The sequence below is a fragment of the Sebastes fasciatus genome, chromosome 3 (genome assembly GCF_043250625.1).
Source record: "Sebastes fasciatus isolate fSebFas1 chromosome 3, fSebFas1.pri, whole genome shotgun sequence".
Taxonomy (NCBI): Eukaryota; Metazoa; Chordata; class Actinopteri; order Perciformes; family Sebastidae; genus Sebastes; species Sebastes fasciatus.
Window position 1 is genome coordinate 17,567,168 of NC_133797.1, and position 23,133 is coordinate 17,590,300.

General features: G+C 42.9%; 1 protein-coding gene across 3 annotated transcripts in view; it reads left to right on the forward strand.

Annotated features, from left to right (window-relative positions):
• cntln (centlein, centrosomal protein) overlaps positions 1-23,133 on the forward strand; it is a 110,388-nt gene that overhangs the window by 54,583 nt on the left and 32,672 nt on the right. For all 3 annotated transcript variants that reach the window (XM_074629344.1, XM_074629343.1, XM_074629345.1), the window contains exons 14-21: positions 2,037-2,137; positions 5,860-5,957; positions 6,900-7,441; positions 11,653-11,734; positions 14,405-14,486; positions 14,827-15,095; positions 20,509-20,739; positions 22,103-22,200. In XM_074629344.1, the coding sequence (XP_074485445.1) occupies positions 2,037-2,137; positions 5,860-5,957; positions 6,900-7,441; positions 11,653-11,734; positions 14,405-14,486; positions 14,827-15,095; positions 20,509-20,739; positions 22,103-22,200 (1,503 nt within the window). The remainder of the gene's footprint in view (positions 1-2,036; positions 2,138-5,859; positions 5,958-6,899; positions 7,442-11,652; positions 11,735-14,404; positions 14,487-14,826; positions 15,096-20,508; positions 20,740-22,102; positions 22,201-23,133) is intronic.

Genomic DNA, 23,133 nt, shown 5'->3' on the forward strand with positions numbered 1-23,133 from the left:
TGACATCATATGAAACCAGAAAACCTATTGAATCTATTAGTACCAACCGTGTAATACTAGGTCTTCGCAAAGGAAGCTACATAATGCTCCAAACTTGCGATTAATTTTTGGCGAGGAAAAACTGGCATGGCCATTTTCAAAGGGGTCCCTTGACCTCTGATCTCAAGATACAGTATGTGAATGAAAATGGGTTCTATGGGTACCCACGAGTCTCCCCTAGTCAAGTCAGCACACTGACACACTGACAGCTGTTGTTGCCTGTTGGGCTTAAGTTTGCCATGTTATGATTTGAGCATATTTCTTATGCTAAATGCAGTACCTGTGAGGGTTTCTGGACAATATTTATCATTGTTTTGTGTTGTTAATTGATTTCCAGTAATATATATATACATACATTTGCAGAAAGCAAGCATATTGCTCACTCCCATGTTGATAAGAGTATTAAATACTTGACAAATCTCCCTTCAAGGTACATTTGAACAGATAAAAAATTTGATAATTTGCATTTAATCACGATTAAATATTTTAATCGATTGACAGCCCTACTATATAACCTTGGCAAATATTGAAATTAAGTCACCAAATTTGTATTATTGCTTTTGTAACATTCCTAGCTCTGCTAATTCCCCATCTATGGCAGACTGGTGCACACACACACACTGCAACAACTGAACGTTACTGAATAAGGATGCAATAGTCTTCCATCTCCGAACTGTTATGATGTGAAACCGGAGGCCCCCTGGCCAATGAACTCCATCTGCAATCCAATCCCTTCTCCATCCAAGAAAGTATGCTCATCCTTCAACAAAATTGAATGTTTTGCATATGAACTTTGGTTTAGCGTCAATACCATCAGCATCCGAAAAGGCATAAAAGAGAAACATGAGATGGAACAGGCTCCTTTCACATGCTGCATATTTCAGCTCATTTGTCCCATTAACAGCCCGGACACACAAGGCAGTGCCGGTGCCTCATCGACTTGAGTTCATTTATGGAGGAAAATCTATAGAGAAGCGACACATATCCATCTGCTTCCTCACCCCCCCTCAGGGAGAGTCATTTGTGTACTTATTTAAGCTGCGGTCAGCCATTAGACCAGGCCTCTACTGCGCTGTGTGGGCTAAAAAGCTAATTACTTTTTCTTCCCTGTGCTATGGCGATAACTTTTCCCACGTCATTTTTCCTGGCATATGTATGGAAAAAAATCTCTTGGTTGATCTAGCAGAAACTAGATTGGTGGAAACAGGTGTCTAGTTTGAGTTAATTGCCATTATGCTCATCATAGTTCACCATAGCCACAAATGCCCTGTTACTCCCAAACACTTCAGAGTGTATCGCACATGCTGCACTCACTACATGCCTTAAGGAGTCAGTCAGAAGGAAAGACCTGCTGTTGTAATGAGGTTAACCGAGGAAAGAATGCCACCAGTAGAAGCAGCTTCTTTCCAGTGTTTCTCTCTGACTCCGTGGAGCAGAGGGGAGGGAAATTAGGTGTGTGTTTCAGGTGTGGTTGTCTCAGCGGGCTCGTGTGTGTATCCTCTGTAGACTTCAGTTGGGGTCCTAATAATAACTTGAAAGTGCAAAGTCTCGAGCATGGCTCCACATAATTAGCCTTTAGCAGGAATCAAGCTAATTGCAGAGAGGTAATTGGGCACACTTTCCAGTCTGTTTGTCTGTTATGATACACACACACACACAGACGCACACTGTACTTTCCCACCTTGGCGTTTCATGTTGCGTGTCACTTTGATTTCCAGATGAATTAAAAAAGCATTTTAATTAGTTGATTTCTTAACAATGTCGTCTTTTCTGTTGGGAAGGGAAAGCCTCAAAGTTTCTACAATAATGGAGTCCACAGTGTGATATCCAGAGTGATATTTGTGGAGATTTAAAAAGATACTCATTATACAATGCTTTTGTTGGTAGTGGTTCCATATTTAGCTCTTTCATATTTTGTTTTGCCATTTATAGTTGTAGAAGAATAGATTTTGACGTACAGCTGTGTTAAGAGAAGTTCATTTTGTGTGTGACTGCAGAGCCGGCGTTGAAGAAGAGCTGGACATGCTGCGAGTCCAGGCTGCTATGGACCGGGCCACAGTGAAGGAGGTCCACTTGTGTCTTGCTAATGAACACCAAGGTGAGCCCTTTTTCTCTTTATAATTTTTTACGGACTTCAAAATAACCAAATGAACATAATTCTAGAAAATCACTTTTTGTCTTCGGTCTTATTTTCAATTTCTGTTTTCTATTGTTGTGGAAATATTTTCCCTAAATTTAATTTTAGGCCTGTCAATCAATTAAAATATTTAATCGCATGATTGTCCATTGTTAATAGCGATTAATCACACATTAATCACACATTTTTCTATCTGTTCAAAATGTACCTTAAAGAGAGATTTGTCAAGTACTTAATACTCTTATCAACATGGGAGTGGGTAAATAGGGTTGATTTATGCAAATGTATATATTTATTATTGGAAATCAATTAACAACACAAAGCAATGGCAAATATTGTCCAGAAACCCTCACAGGTACTGCATTTAGCATAAGATATATGCTCAAATCATAATATGGCAAACTCAAGCCCAACAGGCAACAACAGCTGTCAGTGTGTCAGTGTGCTGACTTGACTATGACTTGCCCCAAACTGCATGTGATTATCATAAAGTGGGCATGTCTGTAAAGGGGAGACTCGTGGGTACCCATTGAACCCATTTTCATTCACATATCTTGAGGTCAGAGGTCAGGGGACCCCTTTAAAAATGGCCATTCCAGTTTTTCCCCGCAAAAATTTAGCACAAGTTTGGTGCGTTATTTAGCCTCCTTTGCGACAAGCTACCTACATGGTTGGTACCAATATCCATTGGTTTTCTAGTTTCATATGGTACCATATGGTGCGTTAATGCGTTAAAGTAATTATTGGCGTTAAAGCAAATTTGTGTTAACGCGTTATTATTGCATTAACTTTGACAGCCCTAATTAATTTACTGTATTGTTCTCTACAACAAAGGCTTAAAATACAATGTAAAAAAAGGCACTGGAAGTATCACAAGTGTTTAACATGAGGGCACCTTTAAGCCGTCCTCTTACCTCTGGGCCATGTCTATTAGTGAGCAGAATTAATAAGACAACTCCCAGTGGAATTAATACGACAACTCAATTAAGACTTGATCAACTCCTTGCAAATTGATTGAGAGATCAAGAAGTGTTCATCTTGTCTGCATATATCATTCCCAATGTTAAAAAGCACATCGCTTTTAATCCAATCTGCAGCCCTTTGTCAGACGTTGACCACAGCAACCGCTGGCCTTAATTAACTAGTTCAATAACAAATCTGTCCTAGATCACTTTAATTTTCTCCACAACCAATGATGGTGTCTGTTGGAGATGCAAGCTTGTGATTTAAAGGATGGCACTAATTAAAATATTGGATCCTCTCCTATTGACAGTCTAGTCAGGAATACTAGGAAATAAGCTCTTTGGAAAGGACAGACAAATAATCACTAAATATAAATGTTACACAAAAGCTGGAGTATCTGCTTTCTTGTCTTTTGTGTTCAAGTAAATCAAGGAAAAATTTAAAAAAAATGAAACAAATGCCAACTGCAGAGTGGCTTTACACAGTACTGTTGTTTTATTGTACTATCACTAATGTTAAAGATGCATTCTCTCTTTATAAATAAATATCAATTATTGGTACCATACCAGGCTAAAAAAAAATCCATCAAATATATTGTATATGTACGACATAAAGCACTTCTAGTTTTTCTTTACTGTGCATTATTTTTGATGAAATCTCAGTTTTTATAACATACAACTCAAATAAATATTGTTTCACAATAAGTTTTTTAAAGGAAAAGACAAAGATTGTGTAAAAAAGAGTCATGGAGGCACTACCTATTTTCTTTTCTATTTTAGGTTTATATAGTTGTCAAAATGAATTGTATATTGTGATGATTGTAGATAATCTTCCCATAAACTATGAATAAATAAATGCCAGCTGTGTTTGTTATTTTGTACTTTAAATAGAGCTGGATGATAATTCAATATGATCATTTCAGTGGAATCGTATCGTTATGAAATCATATAACTAAATATCGTGATACACAATTACATCGTTTAAATTGATAATAAGCACATAGTAACTCAAATGTCCAGAAATTTGATCAAACTCAGTTAAATCAAACTATTGTCTTAATCTGATTATTCTGTATTTGTGTGCATGCATGTAAACATAGTCAGTGTATAGCTGGAAATATTTAATTTCTTTCCTATAATTTCACTTCAAACCGTTCTTAATTAAATGAAAAAAATACTCAGTCCTTTTCATTCAGTATCAAGATATGAAATAACCTATATTGTGATAGAAAATTTGGGCCATATTGTCCAACCCTAACTTAAAATAAGGCTGCATCATCTTGGATATTTCAAATATATTCACAGTCAATAGTAAGTAAAGTCAACATTATTAAGAAAACATTGTGAATGGCCACAACGTTTGCTCCTGAAGAACCTCTGTGACCCGATCAAAGGGATGGAGGGTTGAAACGCTCGCGCCGGGATCACGCTAACGAAAGGCAGCAGATGAAAGGAGCGGGGCCTTTGTGCTGCAGTCCGTGAGGAGACGTGGGAGGGACGTTAATGTATGCCGCAGTGCCAGGACCTCCTCCAACTGTGGGTGACTAGGGAGCCACCACGTCTTCTTATCAAGGTAGTGCTGAGGTGCCAACTCCCAAGCCACCAGCACTGGAGCGGGATAATTGTCTCCCAACCTGGTTATGTACCCAGCGAACACGGCAGCCCTCCTGTCCTATTTGGTGCTCCGTCTGATTGAATGTGACACGCTGGGAAGACAAAAGAGCAGGCTAATTCAAAGTAACAAACTTCCCTGGGCAAAGCGTCAAATGCAAAGCAAGGGAGCAGCAGCTCCTCACAACATAACCCTCACTCTTTTTGCTCTCCCTTCTGTGGCCTCTTTTTCCAACTCGCTCTCCAAAAGATCAACTGACCTGAAAAGTCAAGGTCCTGAATATTTAATGTTTCCAGCCTCATTGTACAAATTATATTGGTCGTCCTGTCATAAATGTTTAACAGGAGAGAATGAAAGGAAGAAAGTTTTATATTGTTTTGTGTTGCCCTTTGCATCTTGGTGAGCAGAGAAGATATTGCTACTTTTGCAGGTATATATCAAGCAGTGACACTGAGGCTTGTTGGATTGTGTATGCGCACATGAATATGTGTGCATCAAATCCCCGAGCACTTTGACTCCTGCATTCATTCTGTTGTTATCATAAAGACTAAATCATATGTTTGCCAAGGCCACTATTGAAGTTCCCAGAATAAAGCAGCATGTTAGTCTGTGGAGATTAGTCGTCCATTGGGGAAACATAGTGGACTACAAAGCAGTGCAGCCTGGGGCTGTGTGTTCACGAGGGATTCAAGCACTTCTCTTCGTTTGTTTAAGATCCCCAGGGAGAGGTTGCACGTAGCATGTACCAGTGTGTGCTTTTGAACACTGTTTTCCTATTTCCACGTGGACTACTAAATAAAACGCCTCTCTGTTAATCAGGAGTAAAAAAATAAAATTCTATTTGATAAGATTTTAGAAACAGGAGGAAGGTTTTTAGCAGTGTGAAAAATTCAAGTCCCCATGAAAACAGCATCAGTTGACATCAGTTTTTTTTTATTCTTTTGATTTGATTGACAAAAGAAGAAAAAAAGAAACTGGACCTTATGAAGGAAATTAGACCTTAGTAATGCTAATTGATTTAAAGTACCCTCTTTATTATCATTCTATTGATTGAGCAGCCTGAGTTTGACACATCTTGTCACAATAACGAGCTTTGTTCCCTTTTGCAGAATTGCTTCACAAAGTGCTGGAGGAGCGCCGGGTCAAAAGCAGCACTCCGAAAAAGCTTTCTGTTTCTTCAGAGCGAATGGAACAGTCATTTAAAAAGGTACAGCACTATGCCGTCACTAAGTGTTCTTTGTCATTGCCAATAAAAGAAACCCGACAGAGCTGTAACTACTGTACGCACAATGCCTCGCAGAAAATTTGTTTTTTTCTCTATCAAGAATGATTTGAAAGTGTTCTCACTCTTTGGGGAATTGGTCATGTAGTCATTTCCAAGTCAAGAGTCAGCTTGTAGTTTGTTTTTTTCTTAGTTAAAAATAACTGTATGGCTGGAGTAGAGAAAACTGTACTAAGTTCTCCCAAAAAAATAATAGTTAATTTAACATAAATGTTGTATCGGAGCTGTTGCACATATTTGTGCACACATGCTTTTAAAACCCCTGCTTCCCCTTTTTGCCTTCATGGCAGTGAATCATCAAGAGTGGGGATAGCCGTCTAATTTTGTTTGAAAGGTACCGGGCTTCACCAGCGGGCAGAGGGAGAACCAAATAAAAGGGAAAAATTGCCTGGAGGCACAAACCCAGCAGGCATGCACTGTTCTCTTAAACAGTCTCCACCAAAGATCTAACAAATGGACTAAGTGCTCCTGGTTGATGAGGGTGATCGGGGTAAGGGGGTGCCAGTCAGATGTCCGTAGCCTTGCCAGGCTGGAGAGGGGGGTGTTGCTCCCCTCATTGGTTCTGCCATACACACAGCATAATATATGCATTGTCATATAAACCCTTGAGAAGAAGTCTGGGGAGGGAAAGCACTGTGTGCATGCTACCACACACAGGTCAAGTCAGGAACTGGCCTTAAATGTTCACTGATAACATACAGTACACTATAGAACAACAACAGGGGGAAGTCAGACGTGGCATGTTGTTGTTTTCACTAGCATTGCAAGAGCAGACGTTTGAGTATTTATGGTAAAAACGACAGATTTGCAAGGGGAAAAAGCTAACTATGTTGTACCACTGAGGCCCCATATCTCTGATTCCTGCAGATTGAACAGCTGGAGCGGAGGATGGTGTCTCTGGAGGAGGAGACAGAGAGGCTGAGGGAAGAGAAAGAGCAGCTACTTGAGGCCAAGGAAGACTTGGCCCACAACTGCCGCAGACTCCAAGCCTCCCTGGATCATCTGCGAACCCAGGAAGCTGTCCGTGAAGAGGCAACTCGGGCCCAGGCGCTGGCCCAGGCGCTGGCCCAGGGGGAGCGGCATCGCAGCGAGATCGTGGCTTTAGGAGGCCGGCTGGCTGCCTCTCAGAAAGAGGCTACCAAGCTTCATCATCAGATGCTGAAGCTGAGACAGGAGCTCGGGATCCTCCGAGCAGCCAGGGACTTCTATAGGAACCGGGCAGCAGCACCGGCGCGGGCAGGCGGGATCGCTAGCAACATTAGCCACAAGGTCAAACTCAGAACAACCAGGCTCAGAGGTCCGCTACAGCCGCGCAGCCACCGAACAGTCAGCCCCAATCAAGCCATCAGCTGGCGAGGCCGCAGCCCCAGTCCCACTAAGGACGAGTGGGAGGACATGAGCATAGATAGGTAATGATACACACGCACACACACAGATGCGCTTACTCTCGCAGCCTCCCTCATTATTTTTAGGTGGCAGGAGTAGAGCGGGTGGGCTGGCTGAATTGTGGGGGGGCCCACGCAGCATCGAGGGGACAACGTGCATATGCAAAGCGTAAGCAAATGGGTGATTGAATTTCATCTTCTGTCTAGTTGGTATTCAGGAGCCAAAAGAAGAATGCGAGCGAGAATGATAGAGAGAAGGAGAGAGGAGGGGGAAACTACTGTCAGATCCTTTGAAATATCCTGGGACGCCTTGCTTGGAGCTTATTGACTGAAATTTGCATGCAAAATTAGCCACCTCTCCACACAAAGTTGAACCGATGCCAGAAAAGCCCAGGGATAAGGGGGCCGCCAAAGCCTTGATACCTTCCAGTGATGCCATTTTCATGCACTAGTCACGCTACCCCGAAATTGACAGTTTGGCAGTTTGATTTAATTTACTGGTCCTTTGCATATTCACTAACCCCCCCTTGACAGCGCTAAGGATCCCCCTGCAAGTACCAAGACCCCCCCTCTCACCCCGTACACACACAACCATACATGCATGGAAGCTAACCCCACCCTGTGTCTAGTCATGTTGGTTATCTTGTGGCATGTCAATTCACAAATGTGTGTGCGCTTCTATTTCCTCCACCCCCCCCCCCCCTCTCAACACACACTTCCTTTCCATCTCACCCACCCTCCTCTTTGCTCTCCTCGCCTTAATTTAGTTAGATAAATTTTGAATGACCCTACTCGGCTCAGTACCAGATGTCTACAAGCTGTTTAACACCCTCTAAATTAAGAACCATCGACAGTAATTATTTCATGTATGTTTTATGCAAAAAAGCCACTGAGCCAACATTTATTGAGTGATGGTCGGAATGATTTGATTTCAAACACTCAGAGCCAACGCTGATATTTATTTCCCCTCACTTTCTCTCCCGGTACACCTCTCTCTACCCGCTCTCTCTTTTTTGCTCGGCCCTACTAACTTCCCATCTCTTCACCAACTAATTCATCAGGCTGTAATCCACCCCATCTCAATCCACATGAGGCCGTTTAACAGGGACTGGGTGCAGCTCTGCCCTGCTTTCTTAATGCCTCTCCATGTGGCTAATAAGCAGCCGTCTAATATACGCTTTACCTGAGAGGAGGATCTAAGTGGATTTGTGAAGAAGGGGCCTAAACTGAGATGTTGTCTTATTTAAGGCACCTGTCAACTGATTTGTTACTGTAAAGCCTTCTGCGTCTCTCATCTCGCAGCTGCCCTCTTCAGCAACATGTCTGGTAGGCGCTCCCGGAAATACAGTATTTCTGCCTAAGGAGGTTCGGCCTAAATAGTTCCAAATAAAGATGTCAGACTTGTTAAGGCTACTGACAAGTCTTTGTTTTCCCCCCTCCTTTTCATCGCTATCTCTGGCTCCCTCTCTCAAGTTTTGAGCTGCTGGAGGCAGCTGACCATTTTGAGCATATCAGCAGTTTTGTTAGAGAGCAGGACAGATTGAGAGCAGGGGGGCATGAAGAAGATCGCTCTGAATCGTATTGAATTGTTCAGATAGTAGGAAAATGTTGTGTTTATTTATGATTGGGTTTACATATTTAATATGCTCTTAATCACCGCTGGAATAGACTTCATTACAGATAGGTGACAAATTGTTGACAAGGAAAAGGATTCACAAGGAAAAACAACATGAAGTGTCTTTGCGAGGTGTTGGGCTACCACTAACCACCAGAACAGGTTCAGTGTGCCGTCTTATAGGTTCTCCAAGTCTCTGGACGTCAACTGAAAGATGTACAGTACAATAGAGCTGCAACGATTAATTGATTAGTTGTCAACTAATCAATTAATCTCTGATTCCAGCTTCTTAAATGTGAATATTTTCTGGTTTCTTTACCCCTCTGTGACTGTAAACTGAATATCTTTGAGTTGTCGACAAAACCAGACATTTGAGGGCGTGACCTTGGGCTTTGGGAAACACTGATCGATGATTTTTCATCAATTTCTGACCTTTTATAGACCAAACAACTAATCAGTTAATCGAGAAAATAATCAACAGATTAATCGACAATGAAAATAGTCGTTAGTTGCAGCTCTACAGTACAGTACGCCATTCTTTGTTTTGATGATGATGGTGGTGGAGAGCGTTGTCTAACACAGTAGTTTTCAAAGTGGGGTCCGGGAACCCTCAGGGGTCCTTGAGAGGGTTCCCGAGGGTCCCCAGCAAAGAGGGGAATAATTGAATTTCACTATAATTTCATCCATAACTAATACAATGACAGAATGTATGACTATCATGGGTTTCATACACTTTCTGTAATAATCCTCTAAAAGCAAAAATCCAATCAGATGGCGACCCTGGGGCAAGATCTTACCAAATGGGGTTCCGTGGTCTAATTTGTGTCCGTTTAGGGGTCCTTGACATGAAAAAGTTTTGGAAACAACACATCGCTCCAATATCTCCCATCAGTGTGTTCAACTGAATAGAGATCTGGTGACTTCATTTTCATACTCGTCTCACCATTCAGTGACCCCATGTGTCCTATACGGAAGAGTCTTTCATCATTTCTCATCATTTGACCCACACAATTTTTGCATACAGCCTGTAAATGCACAGACAAGTGTTCATGTAACTACACAACCCCCCTGAAGTATCACCATAACATGCCAGCACAGCTTCCTTAACTGTGTTGTTCGTAGAAACACATCCAGGAGACAACTGTGATAGCCTGTGGGTGGGTACAGTTACCGTAACTCTTGTTGTCTGATTGGCCTCATATTCACTGTAGACAGGTTTAGACATAGTATCATGCAGTGTTGTAGTATTCTAGATCGGTCTTGGTCTCGAGACCACTTTTTGAAGGTTTTGTCTCGGAATTGACCACATTTTTATTCAGTCTTGTCTCGGTCACAGACAAAGAGGATTCAGGATTGGATATCACTAAAATGTCTGTACTTTGTCTGACTTATTTGTTAACATCATTAATGTGATTGCTCATAGAAAACAAAGGAAAATTCCCACACATAAAATTTACCGCTGAAATGCTTTTTGATTATTTCATCAAGACATTTCTCATGGTACACTCATACATACACACATACTATACATATAGCAATACATGAAGTGAATGAAGGGGAATCTTCATTTGTTTTCTGTGGGTGTTTTTATGGGAACGTGGATCCTTCAGATCACTTTGAGTATTTCCTATGGTCTACATGTTTCACTATCGTGTGTCATGCATTGTGGCACTCACTGGTCTGGTCTTGACTCGGTCTCAACCCCTCAAAGTCTTGGTCTTGTCGCGTTGTTGATACACTCTGGTCTTGGTCATGACTTGGTCTCGGTTTAGTTGGTCTTGACTATAACACTGGTATCATGCTGACTGTAGTATTTGCCAATTTGAATCTACATGTGATGCACGATTAGTATTTTCAAATTAATAATGAGATGACTGCAGAATTGTATTCACAAGGCAAAAAATTTAAGTCAGACTTGTTTAGCTGTCCCACCAGCATGAAGCATGTAACCCTGCTCTTAGTGGTGGTGATTAGTGATCCTCAGCAAGTCCCTGTGCCCCTTCCAGACCGAGTTTAACCCTAACTAGCCCCCAGCCCTGTCATGTTCCAGTTAGATCCTCTCTCTGTGGTCTTTACCTCCGCTGCTTCTCCCAGGCCCCACCTTAATAAACCCGCCAGCGTAAATGTCACTGGCTTCCACCTTCACGTCAAAGGTCACTGTCAATAAACCTGTGTGTGGTGTGTGTGTGTGTGTGTGTGTGGGTGTGTGTGTGGGTGTGTGTGTGTGTCCCAGGAAGCCCTTACCGTGTGTCCATCAGATGCAACTTTGCTTGGCTCCGCTCAGCCGTGCCTCTCACACACGTCTGTCACACACAGAGGGCTAATGAAGGCCACGGCCGCTCTCATACATGTTGATGCATTCACCATCAGCACCAGACACTGCAGCTTTTCACTTAATATACACCCACATTTACACTTCCAGCTCAGAAATTGGATGGGACATTGATTTTCTGTTGGAAGGCGGAGGGGGGGGGGGGCGAAATGCACATATTTTTGCCTGATGTCAACTAAATCAACCATAAAAGGTAAATTGGATTTTTGTCCAGTGGTGGTACTTTCAGAGACGGGGTTGTGGGTTCAATTTCTGGCCTGAAATAACCCTCCTGACTTTTCTCTACAGTGACAGTGGTGAAGACTACGAGGACAGTCTCAACAGTGTGACCTCACGGACAGCGGCCGACAGACGATACGCTAACAGAAAGGTTGGTTAAAAAAGGAATAAATAATAAACTTCTACTTCTTCATTTCAGATGTTAACGTTGGGGTAGTGCTTATATTCCCATGCAGGAGTTACATTTTAAACTGCCTTCACGTGATAAGAGATTTGCGCTTCACTCACTGCGAGGTAGGGCGCCAGGTAGGACTTGCAGAGGTTCTGTACCAAACAAAATTGTAAGCAGAATTTTATTTAATTTAAAGCTAGGGTTGATAATCTTAATAAATTAGCAAGAGTATGCTAGATTTAAAACAATTTCCAACTGAAAAACCAAGCTCAGTGTTGCCAACTCTTTTCCAATGAAAGTAGCTAGCAGCACTAACTCCAAAAGACCCTAAATCTAGAGAGAAAGGCGCCAAGTCGGCAACACTGACAATCCGTCCGTTCAGGCCTCCCTCCAAAGCCACTCCCCCAAAATTATCATTATGAATGTAAACAACGAACATGACTATTGTTAGTACTCACAGCTGTGAAGCTAGCAGCTTGTGGAAGATGCCGGTAACGCTCAATGAGTACACTGGCTGAGTGCGTGCAGGCAGACAGGTAGGCAGGTAGACAGGCAGGTAGGCCATCCAATCATTTCATTCGGGTCGAATAAAATGATTGAAGGGGTTTATTACAGTCCTGCGATAGCCACACATTCCAGATTTTTCTTTTTGTTTGTCAGAGCATTTGATTTATTGATTATTTTCTGGATGTAATGAGAATTTCAACAAATATAACAAAAATGTTTCTGAAGAAGATTACCAACTCTAGCTTTAAAGGGGCAGTAGGCAGTATATTTTTGGCATCATTGGGCAAAAAGTCTATAATAACCTTTCAGCATATTGTAATTCAAGTGTTCTGAGAGATAACTAGACTTCTGCTCCTCCTCACGTTTTCAGGCTTTAGAATATCTAGCCCCTGACGGGAGACTTTGACCAATCACAGGTCATTTCATTGACAGAGCGTTCCTATTGGCTGTGGCTCCGGTCATATGACCTGAACTTGGCATTCCTTCACAAGATTTCACAATGGCGGCGACGTCACAAACTTTCTCATTTTACAGCTAAACCGTGCACTACAAGATGATTCTGAAAACATTTGAGGCGAGAAATAGGCATTAATGTAACATAATATTGATTCATATTTGATCAGCGCGGCCCAGTTTGACCGTTTGCTCGGAGTTAGCGAGTGATTGACAGCCGGCTCTCATAGACGGCAGCTGGACAGCAGACCTCAGATCAGCTCTTACTGCTTGTTTTCCTCTGGTATGTGAAATCTTGCAGATGCCGTTAGGAGCACCGGAGGTACATCATTTTTTTCAGGTTACCTGTTTCATGTACTACTGTCACGATATAGCGACCGTTTTTTAAATCATATTTGGTTCAATCTCGCCTACTTCAGCTTTAAGTCAGAATGTTCCTCTGTCCCCACTGATCTACAGCTACATTACCATAGTCATAGAACCAGGTAATCGTCACCCCAGTAACGTTGAAAACAAAGTATGTGTTATGTTTTATTGTGCCTACACAGTCATTAATGTAATGTACTCTTTACGACAATGCCAAAAGAATTTTTGTTACAAATTGATGGTGCAGAGTGTTTTAATTCATTTTCTATTGCTTTTTATCCAACTTTACAGTTGCCATCTTATAAACATATGTGAATTGCTCATTTTTTCCAGTTAAGGTAATATAAGTTATGTGATTAGTGTTCCTGTAACCATCTCCACTCCCGTTGCTCTTGCATTCACAACATCTTGCCTATGTGGTTGTCTCCTCTCCACACCATTAAAATCGATAGGCCTGGACCATTGCTCTTGTCCATATCAAACCACTTCACAGCAGGACATGGCAGCTCCAAACCCCAGAGAGATATGTCCGTCAAGAAGAGAGATGAAGAGAGGAACGATGGGGACCTTTAAAGATATTCTGCCTCTCCTCTCTTTCTCGTTTTCCAGAGGAGGGGAGCTAGGTAGAAGGTGGAGACGGAGAGAGGGTTGTTGTTGTACATGTAGCCAGGGAGCTGTCAGGACCCTTACTCTCAGATCCCCTTAAGTTTCCCCGCTCCAGATCCGCTAAATGTGCCCATCAGCTCCTCCCGGGCTCATCTCTGTGACAGCACCGGCCCCTCACGACGTGCTATGTCACAAACCAAAGGGTTCATCCCCCTCCTCTCCTCTCTGCGAGGCACCGTGTGATCAAACCTGGCACTGATCAAATCCTACCTGACCCCATATACAAAGGAAACAGGCAGAGAAGGAGGAGGGGCTGGTGGTGGTGGTGCCTTCTTTGATGTCACTACAAACGATGGTGCAGCTGGGAGGTGTCACACATACACACACGCATATACACACTTATGAGTGCAAATGACTACACACACACGTCATACTGTAAGAGTGAATCACGGCCTTCAGACAGTGATTGAACAAAGGCGGTATTTGCAAGCATCTGTCAGAAGTAATATCCGCGCTGAGAAGCGTGCACGTCGAAGTCGGTTGAACGCGCTCAGGTGAATTATTAAAGCGCAGGGTGATTTGTCTTGTCGCGTTAAACTGAGCACACCCTGTGATCACGGTGTCATTATGAGCTGCGTCTCAGGAAGCACAACATGTCAACCGGTTGTGTTACGTTTAACAGCTGCTTTTCATCTCTGACTTTTCTGTTTCCTCCAGTCCTACAGGTGTTCACTGATCTCAAACACGGCGGCGCCGGCAGCAAAACCCAGCAGAAAACACCCCGATGTTCTGGCCCGAGGTAGCATAAGTTTTCCTTTTTCACACCCATGCAAAACTACAAAAATCTAATCAACTATTAATTGAAGCAGGAAGAACACTCGATGTATGTCGATCGGAAACAAATATCTAAGAAGTTAACAAGCGTTGTTTTTTGGTTTTTCAGAACTTGACACTCCTGAAATGGTTATAAATGGAAAATATTAATCATTCAAGTTGTTAAATATATCACAGCTTCACTCGTGCATACACAAAGACACTTTTTACATAAGCCTGTTAACTCCCACCAGTGGCTTCTAAATAGGGATTTGTTCTGTGCACTTGTCAACTCTGAGGTGCCTGCGTGTACTTCCTCCTGTTAGACGATGAACAGCATGAGCCCTGGGACCGAGGGACTGGAGGAGAGGAAAGGAGGCGGAGGAGGAAGAGGATGCTAATGAAGACCCAGCGCTGCTCCTCCTCTTCTCTGCAGCAGCGCGTAGAGTCCCTACAGCGTCACATTGACATACTGCGAAGTGCCAGGAAAGACGCTGTGCTTTCAGCCAGAGAGCTGCGAAGGGCCAATGAGGAGATCACGGCACAGCTCAACTCCCTCTCTGAGAAACTCTGCAGCAGCCACAAGCTCACGCAGGTAACTTGGGAGGAAAAAACAGGGGAAATGAGTAAAAAGGGGAAAGCCAGTTATAAGTGTTGGGAAGTTTCTTATTTTTACTGTCTTTGTCTTTCCTTTTTTTGTGGTTCTTTTGTGTTTGCTGAGGGCTGAGGGTGCAGCAGTAGCAGGTCCTTTGCCCTTATCATGCTTAATAAGTGTGGCTGACAGGCCTACCCTCGCCTGTGGAGGTCAGCACCACGGAGCAGAAGCGAGGAGGAGAATCTCCCTCTCTCTTTCTCTCTTTTTCTTTTTTTCTCTCTGCTGCTGTTGTCTCGTCTCGCTGAATGTTTCAACAAGCCAGTTCTCCACAACAATCTGTGTCACTAGCAGTTCCTCCAATTACGTGCACCTGTGTGCGCAGACACACACACGGTGACTCTTTTTTTTCACAGGGTCCAGCACTGCCACACACCCATTTAGTTATTTAGTACCTGCCTCCAGGTAGGAAACTCTTAGACTTGGTATAGACTATAAATAAAACACCAAGCACTTTGGCCCTAAACAGTACCTCGCCTGCCAGGGCCTCCTTCACACCAACATATGTATACACACATACACACACCTGGACAGATACAGTCGTTAATCGGACAGGCAGGAGACTTCTTTTGGTGAATTCAGACATAGCAGCAGCCAGCGAGGGCCCACTGATTAGGCACATGTGTCTGTATGTCTGTATATTTATTGAGTAGAATAGTACAGATGCAGTATATTGGACTTGTACACACACAGGTCAGAGTCCAGCCCCTCATAGTGTTGCTACCTAGGAAGTGGCCCTTGTGCTCCCACCCAGGCATCTGATTGCTGAGGCCCAACAAGACCTTAGACTCAGACACAGCAGTAGAGCCACACGTGTACTGCTACGCACACACACATACACATGAACACACACTGTTGCGTGAGTGAGTGGACAGAGAGGGAATTGTTGTCTTCCTGTTTGTTTCCTCTTTCCTCCTGCAGTATTAATGCCACTCCACCAGAGAAAGTTGGAGCCGACTGACTGGCCAAAGCCATGTCTCGTTGCCCTCTCTGGAAAGGGCAAGAGGTGATGGACTTTGGGCTTGTTCCAGCCGGTCCTCGCCAACTTTCCAACTAAAACTCTCTGCTTGTAATTGGCTTAGGACAGCCTCCACAGGGGCCATCATGTGAGAAGTAGCATGGCAGTTTCTCAGAAACTTGTTTGTGTTGCTGCTGTGTCTCCCTGATGTTTCAGCCATGCTGTCCTTCCCTTGTTGCCTCCTTCCTTACCTCCTTCCATCATTAAGTCTTATTTCCTTATTCCTTCATTTCTTACCTGCTTTCCCATGTGCTCCTTTTTTATTCATCTTCCCTCTGTGGTCTTTGGATTTTAAGTTTCTAACCATCTTAATAACTGCATTTAATAGCTGCTATTTAAATGCTACTCTCAAATCTATAACATGAGAGAGGAATAGAGCTGCCGTGGAGATTAGTGTTGTGCTTTGTGATGCTGCACTCAGCTCTCCATGTCCCAGCCTAAGGGTAACATGTGTTCAACATCACGGTGAAACTTTCACTGAGTCATCAGCACCACGGTATCCTGACAGATGTCTTTATCAGCAACACAATGTAACCCAAACTCTCAGACCTGCAATGCAGAAATGTGTGGAAGCTTCCCTTTCTTTCCAACATATTAATCTTAAAGGAGGATTCCTGTTTATTACAACTTTGGTCGGATGTGATGACATTGCAGAGATCTGGGAACATGGCAATGTCACTGCAAAGCAAGGTCCAATGTGGCAAATAATACAAGCAGTCAGACAATCATACTGGTTGTAAACAAACCAACAGTTTTAGCCAGATTATCGAAACCACTTTATTTGGAGGTAAAAGCGATAAAAAAACTGAACTCGATATGTTGATCGTGGTGAGTTTACATTATCGGAATAATCATGAAAATCGTTACCAGTGACTTGAAAAAGCTTTCTAGCTGGCTATTATGGTAGAGAAGTAAAAAAAAAAGGAGAAAAGATTAAAAATACAGGAATTACAATGGAAGAAATAACCGACTCAGACAATGTTGCTATTTCTTTCCTTTATTTATGCAGGGAGACCTTATGATTACCTTATTTAAAATTGCTTGTTTTTATTTCACAAAAAAATATATTCACTAAAAAAAGATTTGTGTCCTACCTGTGATACAATCAAATATTTGTTTCTTAAAAAAATGTTTTTAGCATATTTTGATGATTATCGGGATAATATCGTGAATCGCGATTATTTTGATCAGGATAATCGTGAACTGAAATATTCATATCGTCTGTAGGTCTGTAGTACTGCAGGTCAAAGTTGAAAAGAAAGTCAGTCTGTGAACTGTGATTGATGTTTACAACGTTCACCTTCGTTTTCTCTTTCAAATTAGTTTGTCTAACTTTGATGTGACTCTTTAAAACCTGTCTGATCATCTGACCAGCCGTGTTTCTTGCTCTTTCTGACATTTAGTGATGTTGCCATATTCCTAGATCTCAATGATTAACTTTGAGATCTAGGAATATAGCAACGATTCCTACATCTAAATGTTATTATCACTGATAGAAATAATGGCCAAAAACTACAAAAATACGACTTCATAAATCGGAAGTTGTAATAAACTGGAATTATCTCTAACACTACATGTTCACCAGATCCGGCGAGGACGCTAGGGGACGAGCTGCTCCAGTCAACTGGCTGCTCAAGCGATGACGTACCCTATTGTGGAATGCACCTGATTGGTCCCTGGTTCTCTGCTCGCCGTTTCAAACAGGAAACAACATGGCGGCCTGCTCATAAACTTTATGTTATTCTGTCTAAACAATCCACCAAAATCTATTTCTGAAAACATTTGAGGCGAGAAATAGGCTATACCACTGCTGAATCTCGTTTCATTTTAGAACTACATCGCCTAGTTTGGCAGCTTGATCCAATATCGTGAGCCAGGCGCTTCGTACTGGACGGGCTGAAGTTGAGATTTTTTTAACTTAATGCAAAAATATCCTCTCCAACTCGCTGCAACGCTCCCACCATGCACTGGACGTCTGCTTCCCCTCTTTCCATGGAAAATGAACGGAAAGCCCTCTGTCACCAGATCTGGTGGAAATGCGCCGTTAAGGTGACATAAGAAGCTTAAAACACTCAGACTCAGGTGACAGGTGTTCTAGCTTTTGACGAAATGTGCTCGTCATGCGTATCATCCAAATACAGGATCATTGGGTTGCTCGGATTATCTACCTCACTCAGTCATTACTTCCCCAGTTTACTTCACTTTGCAGTGTACTGTGACATCGCCTCGCCTTATCTCTTTACGTGTGGAGTGTCCTGCCCTCCTCTAACATGTAAGGGGCTGGGATTATCACAGGATTAGGGGGTGCAACAGACACATCCGACTGGATTTAAAAAGCTCCAGACATTATTTAAATTTTAATGATAGATGCACTACAAATCACATAAAAAGTCCGGCCCAACAGGATGAATAGAGAGTGAGTAAGAGATTACACTAATGTTTCCCTGGGTTGATTTGTGATTTGTTGATTTTTGCATTTGTGGCTATTTCAGCAGCCTCTGTTTCCTTATTTATCCTGCTAATGATTGTCACTGATGCTGCACCAGTGAGACCACTACACAGATGGGAGAGAGAAAGAGAGAGAGGTGTCCTCTCTTCCAGCCTAATGGACCACCAGTCCATGTCAGTGTCATCTCTCACCAGGGCTGAAAATGGCCTGTGAAATCAAAGCCTGTCTTACAGGAAGTGTCATCAATGCCACTCTTAATTCGTGCACCACTGCCACTGCAGCCCCACTTTCCATTCTCCACTCCTTTCTCTCTATCACTCCTACTTCTCTCTCTCTCCCTCCATCCCCGGGGAAATGGCATGTGCGTCTTCAACAGAGCAGAGGAAACCTAAAACAAGAGGGATTCTATTAAAAGGTGTCAGCCAGCAACCAGATATCAATAACCTCCATGTATGCAGAGCAGAGAGCAAACCCCTGGGAATCTGCGGTTTCACTTGGGGGTGTGCGCGTGCCTCTGTGTGTGTTCCAGCGTTTACCCCGTGTGTGCAGCATCATGTATCATGTCTCCTATTTGTGCCATTAAGCATTTTTGATGTTTGAAATGATACCAGGTCAGCTAATTGTGGCAGTATTGAACCAAACAAACGTGTTTCTGCCCCATATTTTCTCAATAAGCAGGCAAAGAGATTTTTTTAGCTCCACTGCTCACATGTGGTTAATAGTGTTCACCTCAGATGCTTATGTTTAGAATCATTGATACACTGTACATTGTACATGATCAGCTAGTGCCGTTATCGTTCATCACTCTAAACCCAACCTCGCACCAAATGCTAAACTCCCTATGTCCCAAAGTGCTCTCTGATTCTGCAGGATGGCTTTATTATGCATGCCAATCACAGTGAGAATTAGGCCCTATTGACCGGCCAACGGCATCATCTGTCTCCTAATTAGCATAAAAAAGGAGATTTATCACAGACTAGATATTAAAGCAGAGCCCGCAGCCCTCCTGTGGCTAACGCATACAGTATCTCCAACATATTGTGTTTACTTTGTCTCTGTGTCGGTCATATTCATGTAATGTGAATTCAAAATTAAGTCAAAGGTTTTTTTTTCTCTGTAACAGTAATGCATATTTGCATCATGAAGCAGAGAAGCTGTGTTTTGGTTTGGCTCAAACTTCTTTAAAGGTACAGTGTGTAGGATCTGGTGACATCTAGTGGTGTGGTTGCAGATTGCAACCAACTGAGTACCCCTCCGCTCACTCCTTCCTTTACAAGACTGTGGTAACGTGAGTTGCCGAGTGCAAAACCATGGTAACGCCGTTCGCCTCGCTCAGAGGCCATCCTTACCATAATAACACTACTTTAGGAGCAACGAAAATCAGACGGCGGCTGGCGTTACCAGTTTACCGCAGTTTCACAAGTGTGTTGAAGAACTGCGGCTCCCTTCAGGCAACATAAAAACGTGAAAGGCTCTCTCTAGAGCCAGCGTTTGGTTTGTTTGTTCTGAGCTACTTTAGAAACATGGCGGAGCAACATGGCGGACTCCGTGAAGAGGACCCGCTCCCTATCTAGATATAAAGGGCTCATTCTAAACTAATTAAGACACAACAATTCTTAGTTTCAGGTGATTATACACTAATGAAAACAACGTTATGAATATTATATTACATTTTTTCCAATAGATCCCCCGAAATGTTACACACTGTGCCTTTAAGTGAACGTTAAATTATCTATCAGTATATCATGCCTCCCATTACTTTTTACTGTAACTCGCTAAAACAGAAAATTAGGTTTCTTTGGTTTAATAACAGTAGACAAAACTTTTGTTTTTAGTTGAAGTATCATTAGCAGTAGCCTAGACCACCAATTCTGTCTGTCGGTCTGCAGAAGCTGACCTCTGACCTGGCTGGTAAGGAGCAGCAGAAAAAGGTTCTGGAGATGGAGCTGGAGCAGTGGAGGCAGATCACATTACCCCAGCAAACTGTACCAGCAGCAGCAGCAGCAGCAGCACCAGTAAACGCAGAGTGCTGCTGCCAGGGCAGGACCATGCCCGCCCCGGCTAATCCGGCCCCCCCGGCCCTGGAGGCTGAGGTCAAACAACTTCAAGCCAAACTTAAGGTTAGTGGTTCTAAGTTACAGTACGAGTAGAACTCTGGGGTTAATGAGTGGCCCTCATGCTTTGTCTTAGTGTGCATGCCTTATGACATAAAGCTCTTAATAGGATGATGGTATTAAGGATTGTGTTCATTTCCAATTTTGTGCACTATAAAGCTTGAGTGGATAATACCATGAATAACAAGGCAAAAAATGTGTTATTGCCGTTTGGCACAGAAAATCGTACATTAATTTTCATCTGTACAGGCAAGTTTATGGACAAAAGTAAGAAAATATAGTTTATACATTTTGCACATTTCAGTTTGAATTGTTTTTTTTGCCTTTTTTGCTACTTATTATGCAGTATCAAACCGTCTATCAATGTTAGAATGCACATGCACTTATGTTTTTTAGTCAGAAAATAAACATTTCCCTTGTATTTTATCAAACATCGATATATCTGAGTCACTTTAACACCTCACTGGTTTGAACAGCCCGCTGTCCTTGAGGAGTTTAGAAAACTCTGAAACAAACTCTGTCAAGGTTTTACATTCAAATCATATAGCATAAAAAAACAAATTCTCAAGCCTTTCAATTTACACTCAACATCACCTGAAATTGCATGTGATTTCGACATGAATTAGCATTTCTTATCATTTGATCTTATTACGAAGCACCTGTCAGAAAGATGAGAAATGGGGAATAACAGTAGAGACGTGCCCTACATCATAGGGAATGAGGTGTGAGTGGTACCGCAGCATTATCACCCTCTCCGCAGCCGGCTCATCAGTGTCACCGAGCAGATTGCTGCTGTCGTTACACACAGCCGAGGAAGTCATGTCGGGTGACAGCAAAAGGGAAAGGCGAGGGATGCACTGTGGGGGTGCACGCACTGTCAAAAGCATGTGTTGGTGCAGTTCCCACGAGAGACACGGGGCCCTTTAAACCAAAGTGAACATGCACGTTCAAATATCCATCAGACGAATGATCACAAGTCAAGCTGTCATCATGAGCCATACGTCTTAATATGTCACAATGCATAGTAGAGATAAAAAAGAGTAATTTTGCTGCTGGATTTTTATGCTGTTAAACATATTAGTCTTTTTTATATATATTTATAAAGTATAGTCCCCATTAAAACACATTCCGTAGTATAGGTCTGTACATTGTTATTTCTCCTGTTACTCCCCTTATCTCATCCACTTTGAAAAATACTGTTTTCCTCTTAACCTCTTTTAGCACCTTCCACCCTCCCGCTGTAACTATAATGAGGAGGCATGCTGTGCCTGACCTGTCATCAGCCGTGTCGTGAAAACCTCCCCCCCACCCCCTATCACACACACTCAAACACATTAACAAACACACACACTGTGTGCCCTCCCCCCAGAGTGCAAGTGCGGAGGTCACAAGGCAGGTGGCAGCTAACAAAGCCCTGCGAGGCCAACTCCAGGAGAAGGAGGACAAGCTCCGCCAGCTGCAGGACAAGTTAGTTTCACACCTTTTTTTCGTCATTAGTATTTCTCTTTGTGTTTCTTTCTTCTGCAGCACAGCTCTTACTTTTTCTTTTTTCTTTCTTTCTTTCTTTCTGCATCCCTCTCTCCGTCTTTGTCTCTCCGTGTCTCTGTCTGCATGTTCGCACATTCTCCGCAGCTCCCATCTGTAGTGTTTGATTCCACCATGTGGCAGCTCTCCGTCTGCTGCACTCCACTCAGCCATGCTTCTCCTCAGTCTGCGTGAATCATTTTGTGAAATTATGCATAATGTTCTCATGAGCGAGTGAATAAAAATGACTGAAGGAATTAGTGTGTATGCACATGCGTGCATGTGGGTGTCTTGTGTGTCACGTAGTGTGGTGTTGCTTATGTGGGTAGCTCACGCGGAGTGCTGATCAAAGCAGCGTATTGATTGTTTGTGTGCCGCAGGAGGGACCATTTTGGCCCATGACACTAAAACCCACACAGCATCACTCTGGCCTGTGGGCCACAAGCCCTAATGAGTTACACGGTTCACCTACTGTAGCGCTCGCCGCATTACATAGTCAGGATGTATAGCTATAAACAATTCACTCAGGGAAACTGTCGAGATTTAAACAGCGTTGTGAAAGGCATACATCATCATTCCGCATTTGGATCTCATCTTTGAACAGAGAGAAAGGTACAAAGAACAACTTGGCTTTCCTCCCTCTCGTTCTCTTTGTCTCGTATGCTGTGTCCTCTGCCTGCCACTCTCAATAATGCATCCAGGGCATGTGTACAATCACAGCCAGTATGTGTTTGTGTGTGTGACCAAAGCACAGCGGATCACAGCCAGACAGAGTGAACATCCCTCAGCTGAGTTTCCACGACAGCCTCAGCGTCTCCTCTGCCTCTTGTCACACACACATATATGTAACTCGCCATCTCTTCTCGCCTACCTCTC